Genomic DNA, 18,027 nt, shown 5'->3' on the forward strand with positions numbered 1-18,027 from the left:
GGGTGATGAGAGAAAACCTCTCTGAGGAGGTGACATTTAAACTGAAATCTTAATTGCAAGAAGGAGCAAACCATACCAAGACTGAGAGTAAGCATTCCAGGTAGAAGGAACAGGTACAGGTGTTAGGAGGGAATAAGGTGAGAATGAGTTTGACAGCCTCTTCAGAGGACAAAAATAAAGATTATGGTCTGGAGCATGGTTTTTGAGGGGACAAGTAGAACAAAGTGACATCAGAAACATAGGCAGAGACTAAATCATATAGGGCTTCACAGGCAGAGTTGAAAGTTTGGATTTTATTCTAACTTTGGAAAGCCATTTTAAGAAGGAGGATGATGTAGAAAGACCACTATAGTTTCTGTGTGAAGAATTAACTGGGAGATTTCATGGTATTATTAGACAAAAATAGGAATGTCCAGAGTTGGGGATCTAGTTTGGGTTGGAAAATGGAGGAAGTTCAAACCGTAGGCATACCAAAGCCACCAAGAGAGAATTACCAAGACATTGCAGCAGTTGGAAAAGCAGTCCTAGAGCTTAAGAATGGCTTGGCAGATGGACATAGAGAAGTATTACTCAAAGCTGTGTATGTTGATTAAATAATCATGCACGAGGGTATAGGCAGAGGAGAAAAGGGTCTAAAAGAAAATTTCAAAAGTTGGAAGAGGAAGACTAGTCACGGAAGTCAGAAATAATAAGAGGAGCTGTCTTATGAGTGTCCTAGATACCATGGTAGGAAAGGGGAGCTGCAGGGGTTACTGGGTGGAATGGACAAAGGCCTGGCAGCAGGAAAGCCATGTCCCAGTGCTCAGAGGTCAGGGAATAGAAATCAACCAGTTTGGCTGGAATATTTATGTTGTGTTGTGAAAAGAGAAAGTCAAAGTTGGAAGGGCAGGGAGGGGAGGAGATAGGTTAATGGCTGACTCTGAAATTTTGTCAGAAATTATACTGTTTTGCGTGTTAAAACTTCTTCTTTGAGTTGGTTCATAATGTTTCAGAATTAGAAGATCTCACATTAGAGTGTTGACTGGGGACTTCTCTTTAACCGTTCTCGTAGCCCTAGACTCAGAAACTCACATGATAACAGCTGACTGGTGAATTGAGCTGCCTCTTCAAACCAGGCGTGTGCTCTCTAATCGCCTGCAGGCTGCACCAGGCCTAGTTTATGCATTTACACTAATTTCCTGGCCCCTCTTGGCCTTCAGGTTTGGGGCTCCTGCACAACTTTGAGCAGTGGAATAGTGAAGTTAAAGGAAACTCAATCTGGTGGGTTTATGCAGAATGGATTTATGAAGAGAAGGGCTACAGGCAAGGACAAGAAGGAGAAGGCTTATTGCAAGGGTTACATGTGAGGTAAGGCCTGAACTCGAATATGAAAAATGCAGGACCTTCTGAAGAAAAGAGTGATGGACTATGTGATAAATTACATATGGGGCCTAGGAAAGATAAGAGGTAAAGGTCACCCAGTGTTCAAGCCTGCAGGAATTGCAGTACTGTCAATATTAGAATATTGATACAATACAATACAATATTATGTTGCTGTGTTACAGGCAGTTAGAAACAGCAGGCTGAAGAATGGGCAGGAAGGCCTGGTCAGAGATGAAGATCAGGGTGTCATCGCACAGAAGTGACAGCTGGAGGCCTGAGAGTATATGGTGTTTTCATGGAGAAAAGTAAAATGAGAAAAGCATGTAGTGGAGGCCTGAGCTTTGGGAAGGAGCCACAGTTGGGGAAAAGAAAGAGAAAAGAACTTGTTGAGGGAGAAAGAAGCAGCAGTGGAAAGGGAACAAGATCCAGGAAAGTATCCCTGAGGTCTGGAGGAGAATCTAGGAAAGAGGTGGTAAAGGTGTCAGGGGAACAAAGACTGAGCCAAGATTGAACTTAGCAGTTGGGTCATTAGAGACCAAGACTAGTTTTTGTTGCTTCGTGAGGGCAGAAGCCAGACTACTGTTTGAATGCATTCTTTTCCAGCTTAAATGTGTTTTGTTTGAGTAAAAGTCAAAAGTGATATTTTAAAAGTAGCTTTCTGTTGAGATCTTTTCATCATAAAATTAGCAGTAACCTCAGTATTGATAACACTTTCACTGTAAGGATCATGTGATCATTTTTCCCGGTGGTGTGAGCCTAACTTCCTAATAAGTACTAGATGAAACTGCAAAGAAGATTGCTGATACGTATTTTTACTCGCAGTGTACTTCTCTAAAGGAAGATAAGCTAGTGAAACATTGTGTGGGCTGGTTTCAGATCCTTATTTACAAGGCTGGGACACTCCCAGACTCAGGCTGCTTCCTGGCAGCTAATTTCCAGGTAAGGGATTACTTGACCTCAATCCCTCTCCACAATTTTCCCTCTTTTAGGTCTCGGCATGGTCACACCTATCAATGACCTTCCTGGGGCAGATACATCCTCATACGTGAAGGGAGAAAAACTTACTCGCTGTAAACTTGCCAGCCTGTACAGACTTGCGGACTTGTTTGGATGGGCACACCTGGCAAATACCTACATCTCAGTGAGTTCTTTGGCTTTTAATTCCTTTTCTTAAAAATTCCAATTAGATGGCAACTGTACTCTTCTTACCTTTCCTCAAAAGTCCAGTTTTTGAGACTTTATTCTCTGAACTAGCATGCTGGATCACAACCTAATCCCGATTTAAACCTTATCTCCAGTGGAGAGGCTGCACTTACCCCAGTTTTCTTGTCTATTTGCTATCTGTGTTATTCCTTTAATTCAGACCAGTTGTAGAACCTATCCAGGAAGAAATCCTTCTGGCAGAATTTTCTCTGTCTGTGTTAATTATATCTGAGCATCAGTGACATTAAAAAGCATTTGGGGCAGGAAAAATAGAGCAGGTCAGGGAAGTTTCCTCCCTGGTCTTTATTTTCTAAATATATTTTTCCCCATTCATCATCATCTTGTTCTCATGTTGCCACACTTGGAAGCAAGATAATATTTGGAAGCAAAAACGTATGAAAATATGGAAATGGCACGGATGCAAGGTGCAGCCTTCCTACAACTTTTCTTCTCTTCCTTCTGGCCATTCCTTAATTTCCCTTTCTATCTCAACCTTAATTCCTTCCTAGAAAGAGACTCTCTTTCCTTTGCCCATTTTCCCTTAATTTCCATGTTGTAAACCAAGATTATAGTCGTTGCTGCATTCAGTTGAATAATATTGGCTTTTGTTTCTCATGAATGTAGCTGACCCTAAGCAATCTTAGAACCCCCATAATAACAGTTGAGGTAAGTCCAGTAAATGAGAAACTAATGTCAGAATTTTTTGCAAGTACTTGAGGGTTGAGGGAAGAAAACCTTTCAAGGAAACTTTCATATTGCTTTAGTTTCTGCTTTGTTGTGGTGGTGGTTTTTTTCCCAGATCTCTAACAATTATTCATTGTAAATATATTTCTAGTCATGTTTACATTGCAAAATATGAATACCTCATAGTAATTTCCTATTGCTTTTTTTTTTTCTTTCTCAGGTAAGAATAAGTAAGGAGCAAGACCACATTATAATAATTCCCAGAGGTCTGTCTTTTTCTGAAGCCACAGCCTCCAATTTGGTATAATTTTCATTCCTATGTTATTTTTTCTGTGCTTCCTTGTGCTTTTTTGACAGTTTTTAGCTTTTGGGACGGGACAGAACGAGAAAAGGTATGGATGGAAAAACATTTACTAGTCAACAGGGAAGAGTTTAGAAAATTATGGTGATTTTTAAAAAAAGTTTTAGGGAAAAACAAGGTAGTTGAAGAGACTAATAAATGAGTTGGTCTTATCAGTTAACCTATCCTTGTTTTGAAGGGAACCTTGAATTTTTTTACACCCTTTACACTCTGGAATTTGGAATTTGTTTAAAAAACAAACTGAAAAAACACCCACACAAAATCTGAGTATTTTATAGACAGATTTAAACAAAGTTCAGTTGGTGTGAGTATAGGGTCTGACCTTCTAGCATTTTCTTTTTCCATGATTGTACTCCTACACACTGTTATCGGCCTCTAGAACAGCAGGAGCTACATTGGTTCTAGTTACTACAATGTTAGCAAATGGAAATTTTCCAGCCAGTTCCATAAATGCCAGACTTGTCCAGACCTTGGTGAAGAGCTTAAGTTATTTAGTTTCTTGAAAACTGTGCTTCTTGCTAAATACCAAGTTTTGTTGCAGACTGGCTGTTTTTGTAAATAAAGTTTTGCAGGGATACTGCAATAACCGTTCTTTTACAGTTGTTTATGGCTGCTTTTGTACTACAGTGGCAGAGTTGAATAGTTGCAACAGGGGCCCACAAAGTCTAAAATATTTACTGTCTGGCCTTTGACACAATGGTTGCCACCTCCTGGTTTAGCTTGTGGAACACAGGTGAACTTTGATACATATGTACCAATTAAATGTGTCTTTCTGCTTTTTCCAGGTGAAAGTCAACATAATAGGAGAAGTGGTTGATCAGGGAAGTACTAATTTGAAAATTGACCATACAGGATTCAGTCCCCATGCTGCAATCTATTCAACACGACCTGATGTTAAGTGTGTGATACACATCCATACCATTGCAACAGCAGCTGTAAGTCCCTGAAGGGCCAAGACCAGCAGTGACTCTGGGCTGTGTATTATTTTCATGGCTTTCTTTACATGATACTATCTGCATTCTTTCAGGCCCCACCATTCAAAATCATGTTTGAAGTATTATCTTCTCCATACCCAGAAAGCAAAAGGCTCTTTGAATCAAATGCTACCATTCTAGGAAACAACTGGAGAGATAGCATTTTGCATTTTTGAACTAATCAGTTTAATAATTGGGTCACTGAGTTCTTTGGAGCAAAGCTTCTTTCATAATATTTGGCACAGCATTTAAATTGAGTTATGTCCTCTAAGTCCCTTTTTTTTTTTTTCCTGGAAGAAGTAAAGAGCTAATTGGGAGGTGGGCTTAGAATGGTGAGCACAGTGAATAGGCCAGTGCTTCCTGAGCTGGCTGAAGCATCAGGTTCCTATAAAAGAGTAATTAGTAACTAAGTGTGTTATCTTGGCATGGACCAAATCAAATAGGTATCCTCCATGAAGTGCGGCATCCTTCCAATTTCTCAAGAGTCCCTGATCCTGGGAGATGTTGCCTATTACGACTACCAAGGGTCACTTGATGAACAGGAGGAGAGAATTCAACTGCAGAAAGTTCTGGGGCCAAGTTGCAAGGTACGTAGTAGAGTTTCTATCTAAGGAGCTATTTTTATTGCTGTTGCTGTTGATGAAAACAGTGTGAGCTATGCCAGTTATTTAAAGTGATTGCTTTGGGATTCTATTTTAGGTGCTGGTACTCAGAAATCATGGTGTGGTGGCACTTGGAGAAACAGTTGAGGAGGCGTTTCATTATATTTTTAATGTGCAGATAGCCTGTGAGATTCAGGTAGGAAAAATTATCGCTCCTCTCCCACTTTTTTTGGCTTTGCTTTTTGCTTGTTGAGTTGGATTTTGTGTTTACTTATTTACAAAGTCCTGTTGGTTAGTGGCTTTTTGTTTTGTCTTTTAAGAGAACTTCTGCTTTACTTGAGTAAAAAGGGTCAACTCGGTTATCTCTTGGCTTGAAAGTAGGAGGAAGGAGAACTAAAATTTACATGTGGGGACACACGCACAAGTCTAAGTGCCTCATAAACATCATTTTCCCTATAATCCTGCTTTTTAAGATAGTATAATCACACGTTTCTCCGTTTTCGGCCTCTAGTGATGGTGGTGCTAATTGAGAAACAGAGGCAACCTCCAGTCATCAAAGATCAGATGTGTTGTGGCCACTTTCATGATAAAGTGTAAGAGCAGGGCCAGAAGTTTTATGAACTTATGTAGTTTCCAACAATTCCACAGCCTCAGCCTCATTATTATAATAGGTTGGATATTTATTAACCACTTTTTTCCTCAGAGAAGCTGAATGTATTTAACGGCCCTGATTTCCCTCTTCAGGAAAATCAAGCAGATTCTGTTGAAGCAAATGGTAATAATCTTAATTTATTGGAAGGGCCACAAAAAAGGGGGAAAAAACTTTTTCTGCCAACTTTAACTTGTTTTAACCACCACCATTTTTTTTTTCTTGAACATCTCAAATGAGGCTATGAAAGGCTTAATTAAATTAAGATAACGAGATGTCTTCTGCCTACATATCCTTGAATTCACAATCTAGTGTCTGTATTCCTTTAAAATTATAACTTTCAGCAAAAGTATTAACTGGATAGCCATGGGAAAACTGCAAGAAAAGAACTTTAAAATTTGGCAAGAGCATTCAGTTTCTTGAAATATGTTAAAAGGTATGGCTCTAAATGTGTTTTCCATCAGGCAGGATCAGAGTCCTAGAAGGTATCTTTTTCAGATAGATGGAAAAGATACTTAAGCTTCCTACTTTCACAAGTGTCTTGCTTTTTTTTGTTGTTAGTAGCCTGAACAAGTATTATGGATATTTGCTGAATCAAAATTGTGCCATTTTAAAAGATATACTCGTAATTGTCCTTACAGTCTTGTGCCTTTGTATATATCGCCATTGATCACAGGTGCGGGCATTAGCAGGGGCAGGTGGAGTGGACAATCTGCTTGTACTGGATCTTCAGAAGTATAAAGCTTTCACTTGCACTATAGCAGCATCTGGAGGAGGAGGAGTGAATATGGGTTCCCACCAAAAATGGAAAGTTGGCGAGATTGAGTTTGAAGGGCTGATGAGGACTCTGGACAATTTGGTAGGTAAAAAATTGAACATAAACTTGGATTTCATGTCTTTGGATTCAAGAGCAGATGCTTTTATCTCCCTTTGGTTTTGGAACATGCTCCCGACTCCTCCAGGAGCAGAGTTTGACCTTAGAAAGGCATTCCACTCTAATTTTACCATTTTAAAGAATTAAACAGTGAAGCATGCAAATGTCATCTTAGAATTTACCCTCTTCCACTAAGGGTCAAAAGGTAGATTGCCTTTAGACCCCAGAGCAAAGACTTAACTGAGCACTGAAATTTGGCCTCCAGAAAGCCGGTTTATAGCTAGGAAAATGTTTCTGGTCAGCAGTTTTGAATTACCTTTGTCAGGAACAGTTGTGTGAGTGGAAATTGCACTGTCAGCTGGAATCAGTTTTAACCAGATCTTGAAATTTGCTTAATTTCAAGTCTAGTGTTATGTGGAGGTTATGTGAGATTTGGATGGATGTTTTCCCTTTTGTTTTTCAACAAAGGAGTCTTTTTGAATCATTTGTTTAAAGAATTAGAATCCAAATGCTGTGTTTGGTACAGGTCTGATTGCTTCAAGTGTGGCTTTTCCCTCCCTTAGGGGTATAGAACAGGCTATGCTTACCGGCATCCTCTCATTCGAGAGAAGCCTAGGCACAAGAGTGACGTGGAAATCCCAGCGACTGTGACTGCATTTTCCTTTGAAGACGATACAGTGCCACTCTCTCCTCTCAAATACATGGCTCAGAGACAGCAGCGTGAAAAAACAAGATGGCTGAACTCACCAAATACTTACATGAAAGTCAATGTGCCTGAGGAGTCTCGGAATGGGGAAACCAGTCCCAGGACCAAAATCACAGTATGCCACTATTTTACATGGTTTGCCTTTACCAAATATTTTGCCTAGTTACTCATGAATTGAATGTTCTATGTTGAAAATATTGGGAAAGTAAAATATAACGTTAACAGTAATAATATCACTGTCATTTTATCCGGTATTAACTTTCTGCAAGACACTTTGTTCTAAGTGCCGTCCATGAATTACCTCATTCAATTCTCTTAATATGGAGAGGATGCTATTTTTCTCCCCCATTTTGTAGCTGAGAAAACAGGCAGAGGGGTTAACTAATCATCTGTGAATGATGAAGTTAGGATTTGAATGCAAACAATCTGACTCTGGAACCCAGTTTTTACCTTCTACATGATACTGCTTTGTAGTTTATATTGTACCAGTGAATCAGAACTATAAAAGTTGTCAACACCTAATGGTGCCAAAGTTTCTACTGCACATGGCTACGCAAAGATCTTGTAGATAGAAATAGGTTATCTTTTTCAGCATTTTGCTTCGGATTTGGTGTAATTTTGGAGTTCTTATCCCCAAGTATTCTCTGGATACTCAAAATTAGTTCATCCTATCATATAAATCAGAAACATTCAATATGGAAATGCCTAGGCATCAAAGTGATTTTTTCCTAGTCTATAAGATTTCTCAACTTCTAGTGAAAGAACATTAAATTCATAAGTTTTCCAGAATTAATTTTACTGACAGAGACTGATGGCCAGCTATCATTAATCTTAATGAATATTAGCCTTCTTTAAGGGATATAGTGTGGGGTAGATAAGAAGAATTATATAAGGCTCTTCCAACTCTGTATTTCTGTTATACTATAGACTACTACCAGATTATCCCCTTTGAAAAATGCTGGTCAGGGGCTTGGCCTTTTCTGTCAGCCAAAAATAAAAAATGAAGTCTGGAAAACTAAATCTTAAGAGATTCCTTGAGTCCTTTTTGGTGACTTTTTAGCCATCTTCAGTTGGTGAAACTTCAGTGCAAGCAACAGCTCTGAATGTGAGTTAGTGTGAGATCAAACTCTACGTCTATGCTTGAATTATTTTCAGCATCATATTTAAAAGTGCCAAAAGGAGAGAATTTAAATAGCAGTATAACTGAGTATTCATGTGAATAGTAATGACATTTGTGGGTTTTCTTTTAAGTGATTGCTGATTGTGAGCCTTTTTCTAACTAGTATGGGATACACACTAATTGACGAATACTGCATAGTGAATTCTTTAAAATACTGGCAGTTATCCCCCTCCTTAAGTCAGTAAACAGTTGTCAAGAACCTTCCATATGTCCTTAACACAAAGCTTCATTCTAGAAAATTTTTGATTCTTTAGTGGATGAAAGCAGAAGATTCTTCTAAAGTTAGTAGTGGAACACCTATCAAAATTGAAGATCCAAATCAGTTTGTTCCTTTAAACACAAACCCGAATGAGGTACTGGAAAAGAGAAATAAGGTAAGACGGGGTGTTCTGTGGCCAGGGGAGGCAATATTATGCTGTTTTATGTTTAAATCACTAATGATTGAATCTGATTAATACCAAGCTTAGAGGTTTGAATACAGAAGAATTTGACATTCAATTCAGTATAATTTTAGCTTGTATTGAATACCTCCAGCTCTGTGCTAGTCACGGGTGAGCAGGCTCCATGGGGAAGAAGTGCTAAACATATTTCTGCTGTTAAGATCCCCGGTATTAGTGAAAAATGTGGTTCTCTAACAATGTAAGACGGTGGCAAATCACATGTGAATAAGCGTGGAGGAGATTAGTGTGAGTTGTTAGGGTGGTAAAAGAGGGCTGCATGGAGGTGGGAATTAGAGAGGCCCTTATTCTGGGCTGGTCAAATAGCACGCCTTTAGGAAAAGAGAAAGTAAAGGTCATCTGCATAGATGCCCCCAAGAACATGTTGTTGTTTTTCAATTCAGATTCGAGAACAAAACCGATATGACTTGAAAACAGCAGGACCACAATCTCAGTTGCTTGCTGGAATTGTTGTGGATAAGCCTCCTTCTGTAAGTCCATGAAGCAATATGATTTTGTTGTTGATCTACCACATTAATTTCTTTGCTTTTTAAAGATACTTCTTATTTTTACTGAAGTTAATATAAGCACAAGTTAAAAAGTCAAATAATCCACAAGACTTAACATGTCACCTTCAATTCCCAGTTTCCAGGGGCAAGGACCTTCTTCTAGCATTTACCTTCATGTTTCTAAAGAGCATCTTCATTCTGCTTTTCCTTGGTTTACTGATTTTAGACCTCAGCTGTATTTCATCAAATCTGTGTCATCGATTGTAAGAAGTACCATTATTTTATGTATCACTAAAAGAGAAAAAACCCTAACAATTATAATTGCAGGAAGCCATCAATTATTAGATGAGTCCTAATTTCAGAGATGGGAAAATGTGGGGGGAAAAGTGCATCTTAGAATTAATGAAAGACAGTAGTGACTTCTTTTATGGAAGATGAGGATTTAGACTGTTTACACAACACTTTTTCATTCCCCCAATAAGGTTATATCACAATTTTTTTTTGTTGAATCAGCTTTCAGTGTTTATATTATTAAACGTTTACTGCTGCGCCAGATAGTATCCCAGGATTACATTTCCTTTCTTATACAACTTGCCTCCCCCTGGAGTTAAGAATTTTCCTCCTTTTCTTATTGGCTTAGTTCTTCCCAAACTTTTCAACAGAATTATAAAGTCCCTCTTACTATTATTTTCCATAGGATCAAAGGTAACAGGTAATCTCTCAGTTCTAGCCCTCTGTCATTCCGGTCCACATCTGGACCAGTTGCTCTTCAGGCCAGCTACCCAGGCTCATCCTGAGGATTCCTGTGTTTCTCTCCTGTGTAATGTCCCGTTTCCTGCATTGTGTAACTTCTACCCTCTTGATTTATTCCCTGTATCACTGAGCACATCGTCTAATAGCTTTCTGAGAAAGGATACATAGGAGGTGGAAGTATGAAATCCTGTATTCTATCTTCAGATGTGCATATAATGGACATAGAATATTAGTTTAGAAATAGTTTTCCCCCAAAATGAAAATCATTGCTCCATGTTGAGAAGTAGGAGAGCATTGTGATCCATGTACCCCTGTATAGGACCTTTTTTTTTTTCTTTTAGACCTTTTCTACGTCCGTGCCATTCTGAAATGTTACGATGCTATGCTTTGTAGTAGATTTCTTGTTAGTCTTTGTTCGTAGCATTTGATAACCCTTTTCAGTGTACAAAGTCATATCCTTCAGTTCTGGGAATTTTTTTAAGTTTTTCCTCAATAGCTTTTCCCCTCCAATTTCTTTTTCTGTCAGGATACACTGTTAGTTGGACCTCTTTGAGCCTCTGATTATTTCTTTCCTACTTTCCATCTCTGTCTCTTTATCATACTTTCTGGGAGATTTGCTTGACTTTATTTTCTAACCCTTCTATTTAATTTTCTATTTTGATTTTTTTTAATTTTTAAGACCTCTTATTCCCTGAATGTTCCCCTTTTTTGTTTAAATAACATCTTGGTCTTTCATGGGTACAGTATTTTCTATTATTGCTCTAAGGGAATCAATTTTAATTTTCTTCAGCTGCCTTTATTATGTTTGTTTCTTCTGAGTTCCCTTTTTCTTGTTTATTCTGGTCCCTCTCTTCCATGTTGGAAGCTTTTCTCAAGTGTCTGGTAATCCATAGTAGTCTGTTATGTATTTAAGAATGAGATGCTGAAAGCTAGTCAGAAGCTCTGGGTGTGTGCAGAGGTTCCGAGTAGGTGAGTTTCACTGTAGGATGATTGGATGTGGACCAGGTTGTTTCTCTGGGGAATCCCCAAATGTTAGTATCTGTAGTTTTCATCTGGGGCCATTTCATTTATCTGGAGAGTTCTCCATTCTCCTGCCAGTCTCCCACCATCGTTCTGAGAGCCCTCAGCTGTGTTTTATGCCCCTGATCAGTTCTGAATAATAAGCCTCTGATCTTCTGCAGAGATGGGAGAGAAGTAAATGCCTGGCTGTGTGGAATAGAAAAGGGGACCTTAGAATTTATGTTTCTTATTCAGACTTTTGACATGTCCCCCCTTTTCAGCTTTTCTTTACCCCACCTTCCCTGATGCCTCTGGTTTCTGAGCCTTACCAGACTCTACGGGGCAAGTGAGCATGGTTCTCGTTTGTAGCCTTCCTTGAGCTCTGCTACCCACTCTTTCACCCACTTTCCATCTTCCAAAAATGTGTTAACATTTCTCATCCTCTGTTGTCTCTTCTCCCGTTCTTTGTCCTTAAAAGTTTATATCATTTTTTTGCTCTTCCTTTATTGTCATTTTAGTGGGGTTTTGGGAGGGATTAAAAAAATGCATAAATTCAATCTGCCAGGTTTAACTGAAAGTCTCATTAATCCCTTTCCTAGAACAAATAGCTACAAGTTTATTTTCATGGCAAATTTAAAGAAATTCTTTTGGTACAATTTCATTTTTCTAAGTATTTTTTACAAAGGCTTTTTGAAATGGAGGATTTCTTGTTTTTTAAGATATTTCTAAGTTATGTGAAGGTTATTAGAACTTGGCTTAGTTTTGTTTTTTTTTAAAAAGAGTTATTAAAATTGACCTATAAAGGCATATTGAGGAAACATCCCTGGCAATTTTAGCCCATTGGATCATTAGTATTTTAAAGCATGTTGCTTTATCATTTCTTACGATTATTGTGAGGTGGGGTGTCACAAACATCATATATACATTTATGTATGTGTGAATGTATGAAGTTCTGTGTATATATATATAAACAAATACATAGATATAAGTAAAGCTCTTGGTAATGAGTTGATGTTTTTCTTTGTAAGACCATGCAGTTTGAAGATGACGATCAAGCCCCACCAGCTCCTCCCAACCCCTTCAGTCATCTCACAGAAGGAGAACTTGAAGAGTATAAGAAGACAATCGAACGTAAACAGCAAGGCCTGGAAGGTTAGTTCATTTTAGATTAAGTCTAGTTTAACCATACTGCTAACAGCGGAGCACCTTGAGTTAGATAGAAAGCAGTCAATGTTGTTTTAAAAAGTTCCTTTTACAATCGATTGTTCTGTGTCATCTTTCCCAGCCCTTATTGCATATATATGTGGGCTGAAATGCAAAGAGCTACCACAGACTGTGTATGTCAACCTGTAGAGAAAACTGTTTTCCTCAGAAAGCAATCTGATTGCTAGCAAAAAGTCTTGTGTAGTCAAGTGAAATCCCCAGATGAATAAAGAATTACCAGCCAAAGTAAACGTAGATACATTAATAGATTTAAAAATATCAGAGTAGGTGGCTTTTTAAAAACTCTTTACATTGACATAATTATAGATTCACAAGTATGTGACTTTAATGCCTTGTAAAATCTCTCTCATTGCTAGGTATTTCAAGGTGCCAAAAGTGTAGTTTCAAAATCAAAACATAAAGCAAAGTGCTAGAATTTTGATGTGACTTTCTGTAACCTTATGGGCAGTCTAGTGAGGCTGAGTTTTTCTGACTTCAGAACCCTAAGTAAGGATTATATTTAAGAATTGTTAATGAAAATACTTTAGCTGATTGAATACTAGCTCCCTTTTTCTCAAGAATAAGCGATTCTCTATAGTAGGAGTTCTCAGTCTTGGGTTTTGGATAAGCTTCAGACAGTCCAGGAGCCATCTGAAAAATATATGCTTTATTTTATCTGATATACATGTGGGGGGAGGAGGTTCAGCATGAGGGACAAGAAGTCTGTGACGCCAAAAGAGGGTAAGAGCCTCTGCTTTAGAGCATCCATAAAATACAGTTGAAATTTTTTACACAGTGCAGAACAGAACCAATAGTTAAAGAATTTTTGTTTATATTAGATATCATGTAGGAAAAACTAATGACATCCTGGTCATCCAGGGAACAGTTTTTATCAGTGTGTTAGTGCCTCTGTCACAAAAGGGAGTCATCCTGACTCATTAATGTAATTACACTAAATGTTCTAAGTGGTATTATTGAATTTGTTTATTCTAACATAAGGTTGGAAACTTCCTCTGTTTCTGTATTTTGTAAAATGTCCCTCTTTAATCTCTCATTTTTTGAAAGCCTAAAGATGCCAGGTAACAAATATTGCACTCTAGAACCATCACCTTTTATATATAACTTTATAAATAGTTTCACATTCATTATGACCTTCTGAATTAGCTCGCTAATATTGCTCTGACAGGAATCACTAATTGGATATTGTTCAAAAATTCAGTGAAGCATTCTGCCTCATTAATGTAGCATCATTGGTGAGGCTTCATAATTCTTTTCATCTGGCTGCTCAATATATTTTGGTTTTCTAACTCTCTAGCAAAAGCTAAATGCACACATATTATTTGCCTGGGCTGCCAGTAGCTATGCTTCCTTAGTAAGTATGTATGTAAAATTGCTATTCGCCGCCCGAATTTTAACATATTAACCTCCTCTTAGTGCATAATTATTGATATATGGGATAACTGTTAGCATGCTCAGCTCACTGCTGAAGAGTTTATCATCTCTGTGTGTGCAGGTATTTGATGTATGCGCTAACCTCCCTGAAATCTTATGCTTCTTTGTTTTGCATGGCTTTTAACTAAACTCTTATCCAACAGATGCTGAGCAGGAATTACTCTCAGATGACGCTTCATCTATTTCACAAATTCAGTCTCAAACTCAGTCACCGCAAAATATCCCTGAAAAATTAGAAGGTATTCAATGTAATTTCCCCTAGCAGTCACTGAGTTAGTCTTCAGAGTCTGTCCCTCTGTCAGTTGTTTCATGTAAGGAAATTGAACACCTGATTGCAGTAAGTTGGCCATGGATTTTACTTAAAGCTCTTAATAATTTTATATTTTTTATTAAATAGAGTGCTACTTTTGTTCAGTGTTTATACTGACTTATCTTAATCTGGATATTGGCAACCCATAGTTCTTAAGAATTTGTGAAATTAAAATTGGTTTGTCATATGCCTTTCAATCAGAAGCATGGAATCTTTTTCAATTTTGATTGCCAAATGACCCCAAAAATAAAGAAAAATATATGTTGTCTTCCTCATTTATACTGACTTGATTTACAATGAAACTGTCAAGTCATTAAACTGGACTTATCTAGCCTTGATTCTGTGGTCTAACAACTTTGTCCCCTTCCACTTTACACCATTTAAGAAAATTAGCTTCATGCTAATAGATCCATGGTCTATTAAAATAATGATCTATCTTGATTGGAATTAAAGTAATGCCTTAGTACATTGCTAAAACATTTCAGTTTTGTAAAATAAAGTAACGATATTAACTATATAAAATAATAAAAAAAAACACCCTCCCTTTTTGTAGAAAACCATGAGCTATTTTCCAAGAGTTTCATCTCCATGGAAGTGCCTGTCATGGTAGTAAATGGCAAGGATGATATGCATGATGTTGAAGATGAGCTTGCTAAACGAGTGAGTAGATTAACTACAAGCACGACCATAGAAAACATCGAGATTACCATTAAGTCTCCAGAAAAAATTGAAGAAGTCCTGTCACCTGAAGGTTCGCCTTCAAAATCACCATCGAAGAAAAAGAAGAAATTCCGCACTCCTTCTTTTCTGAAAAAGAACAAAAAAAAGGAGAAAGTTGAAGCCTAAATAAAGTCTTTTTATAATTATTATTATTCCAATGTGACATTGCACATTTAAATATCACATTTAAGTTGATCATTAATATGCAGTGGTAGATCAGAGTGGGGGTATGTAGCAAACTGGACTTTAAGAACTGGAAAGAGATCTTACTAAAAGAAAAACATATTATGAAAGAAATTCAAATTCATCTCTCATTTTATATGTTCAAAAAAATCTTTGAATCTTTGAACAATTGTTAGTTTTAATTAGCTCTGCCCTCATGAAGTGTTATTATAATTCACCACAAACAGATCTCTGTCTGAATTACTTCAGGCCTTCTCCATAATATCTGTTGGAAAGAAATTACCAGTGAACCAGCGAGAGAATTATTTCTCAACACCTGCTTCACTTGGTGATCAGATTATAATTTTTTATCATGATTATTGACTATACCTTTTGGGTTCCCATTGTTTCAATGGGCATTACCAGAATGCTTTAAAAGCTTCTAAGATAAGAATCTACAGCATTAGTATACACTGGCACATAATTTTTTTAAAAAATTTAAGAAAAAATTTGTTTGGAATTTTATTCATAGTATAAAATTTCCTCACCTGAAGTAACTTTGTTTGCCAAAAAAGATCATTTTAGTAAACTATAATTTTTGAAAACTTCCTTTTTTATTAGTTTAGAAAGCCCCTTATTTTTCAACAAAGGGGATTTTGTACACATAACATGGGTTATTTAGTTTAACTCTGGCAAAAATGATTTTTGTATGTTGAGATGTTTGTATACCATTCAGTATAAAAAAAGTCTCATAAGCATATTAGCCAATCATTTAACAGTAGAGCATATATGAGGCCGCTTGGTACTAAGTCTACTTACGTATAACTCAAGAATCCAAGAATGTGGTATCAAAGGGGGATTAGAGCATTTAAAGGTATAACTAGATTCATATTTGAACCTTATAATGTCTTTTTCTCTTAGTATTGTTAATGAATGAAGAAGCTCTCATGTGGTAACCATATGAAAAGGAAAAGAATGAGAGGGGAAGGGAAAAGTGAAGGGAACAAAAGGGGTATCGTGAAAAGAAGAATCCTAGTTTGATAGTGACTCATAGTCACAATAGGATTTAAAGAATAATGTATTCAATGTCACAAATTTCTAAAATTCTGCTTCTCTGTCAAATCATATTTCTTGGTTGATATCTGAGTTTTAAAGGGGTCACATCCTTTTACGCATCTTTAGAAGGCAGCACTAGAGGAAATCAGTGTGTCTAATCCCCCCAGTGAGAAGACTACCACTTCTTGATTTTTACAAATTTTTCTTATCTTTTCAGTTAACTTTCTATCTAATGTAAATACAAATTTAAACCTAGGCTTAACATAGTTTTTTCCCTCCCTTCACCCAAGTGATGTCACAAGTCAATGTAAAATCAACGATCTAATGGTCAGTGGGTAAAAATAATCCAAAGTGTATCTGGAGGGTGAGTTGGCATGTAAACAATTACATTGATTACAGTGTATTCTGGGGCTGGTTCTGTTTGGCGTATGTGTATGATGATGCCAAGTTGAAACAGAGCCTGGAAATTTCATTCTAGATCTCACTAACTACTGGAATCAGTGTTTTAATCTCTTAGTGGAAACTCTCAGTTGCTTAATTCTGTATGTGAGGATTTTTTTATGTTCTACATCATTTATGTTGTGTTACAACGTATGTAGAAACAGTAACCTGTGAACTATGCTTTTCCATAACTTTTTAAAAATATATATATCTTAAATGAATGCAATGTGCATAAATATTTTTTAAACGCAACAGTGAACTATTTGCACCTTTTGCTAATGCCTCTATTTACTTGCTTTGGCATAAAGAATGAGCCAATGAACCTCTGTGTCCTGTGGAAAATGTATAAATGTTATCTGATATTGCTCTTAGATGTAATGCTAATTAATGTTAAATCACAAATAAACAGTATTTTAAATAGATGGATTTGGTATCATGAGCTTTCCATTCAAGGATGGTTACTTAGCCTGAATTACTTTGTATACCATTGAGTTTTATACTTTAGGGGTATACTGCAGTTGAGTAAAGATGGATGCTTCTGAATAAGGGATGTCCTGATAAATTTATTTTCAAATTAGTTGAAAATGTGCTATATAAAACCCTTCTTGTTTCAGCTCATATTGAAGAAATATTCCCCAAGTGACCTACTTTTTGTCTCGAATAGGTATAGTGACCTTACTATATCTCTGAGATCTAAAAATGTTTGAAAGACTTAGGATTCTGATTCTCATCTCTATTCTGCTGTTCAGATCTATGGATGTAGAAGAGAAAGTGTTGCAGAATGTGTCCTGAGTTGATACATTACCCTTCTCTCTGATTTTTATTTATGTAACAAGGTAACACTAAACAAAGTAGCAAAAAGAATAGAAAATATGTTACAATTCCACCGCATTAACATTCAAAAAAATTTTATCCTCTTCCAGCTCTTGTTCAGTTATATATATATTTCCTATATATTGGCTATCATGGTATGAATGTAATTTTATTCTGGGTTTTTTTCTACTTAGCATAATCCATTCTAGAAGATTTTAAAACTAAATCCCTCATATAAATGGTTTCTTGTGATTTTTTTTCCACTTTGTCCTAAAAATAGAGTGCAAGAGGGGAAATCATGTTAATTGAGGGTTCTGGTTAATTGAAGTTTTTGCTATAATTACCCATTATAAAAATGAAGGGTTTGGGCAGAGAAGAATAGATTCATAGTCTTGGGCATATTTAATTATTACCTTGACTTGTAAATAACCCTGTGGTGAAAAATTGCTGTTTTAGAAAGATGCTTATTTCAGAATTCCCTTCCATAAAGCAACAAAGACGATTATATAAACCTCAGTCCTCACTTGAGAATTGATATAGCGTGAAAGGTAGGGTTGCCTATGCCTTTCCTTATATT

General features: G+C 36.9%; 1 protein-coding gene across 7 annotated transcripts in view; it reads left to right on the plus strand.

Moving 5' to 3' along the window:
* The window catches only part of ADD3 (adducin 3), a 139,039-nt gene extending 121,980 nt beyond the window's left edge, over positions 1-17,059 (plus strand). For 6 of the 7 annotated variants that reach the window (XM_046653688.1, XM_046653689.1, XM_046653687.1 and 3 more), the window contains 12 exons: positions 2,352-2,503; positions 3,470-3,550; positions 4,396-4,545; positions 5,028-5,171; positions 5,284-5,382; positions 6,512-6,694; positions 7,273-7,530; positions 8,850-8,969; positions 9,437-9,523; positions 12,322-12,445; positions 14,092-14,187; positions 14,812-17,059. In XM_046653688.1, the coding sequence (XP_046509644.1) occupies positions 2,352-2,503; positions 3,470-3,550; positions 4,396-4,545; positions 5,028-5,171; positions 5,284-5,382; positions 6,512-6,694; positions 7,273-7,530; positions 8,850-8,969; positions 9,437-9,523; positions 12,322-12,445; positions 14,092-14,187; positions 14,812-15,104 (1,787 nt within the window). In that variant the 3' untranslated portion in view covers positions 15,105-17,059. The remainder of the gene's footprint in view (positions 1-2,351; positions 2,504-3,469; positions 3,551-4,395; positions 4,546-5,027; positions 5,172-5,283; positions 5,383-6,511; positions 6,695-7,272; positions 7,531-8,849; positions 8,970-9,436; positions 9,524-12,321; positions 12,446-14,091; positions 14,188-14,811) is intronic. The other variant, XM_046653692.1, reaches the window with a different exon arrangement.
* Positions 17,060-18,027: the final 968 nt, after the last annotated feature.

The sequence above is a fragment of the Equus quagga genome, chromosome 2 (genome assembly GCF_021613505.1).
Source record: "Equus quagga isolate Etosha38 chromosome 2, UCLA_HA_Equagga_1.0, whole genome shotgun sequence".
In the NCBI taxonomy this organism is placed as follows: Eukaryota; Metazoa; Chordata; class Mammalia; order Perissodactyla; family Equidae; genus Equus; species Equus quagga.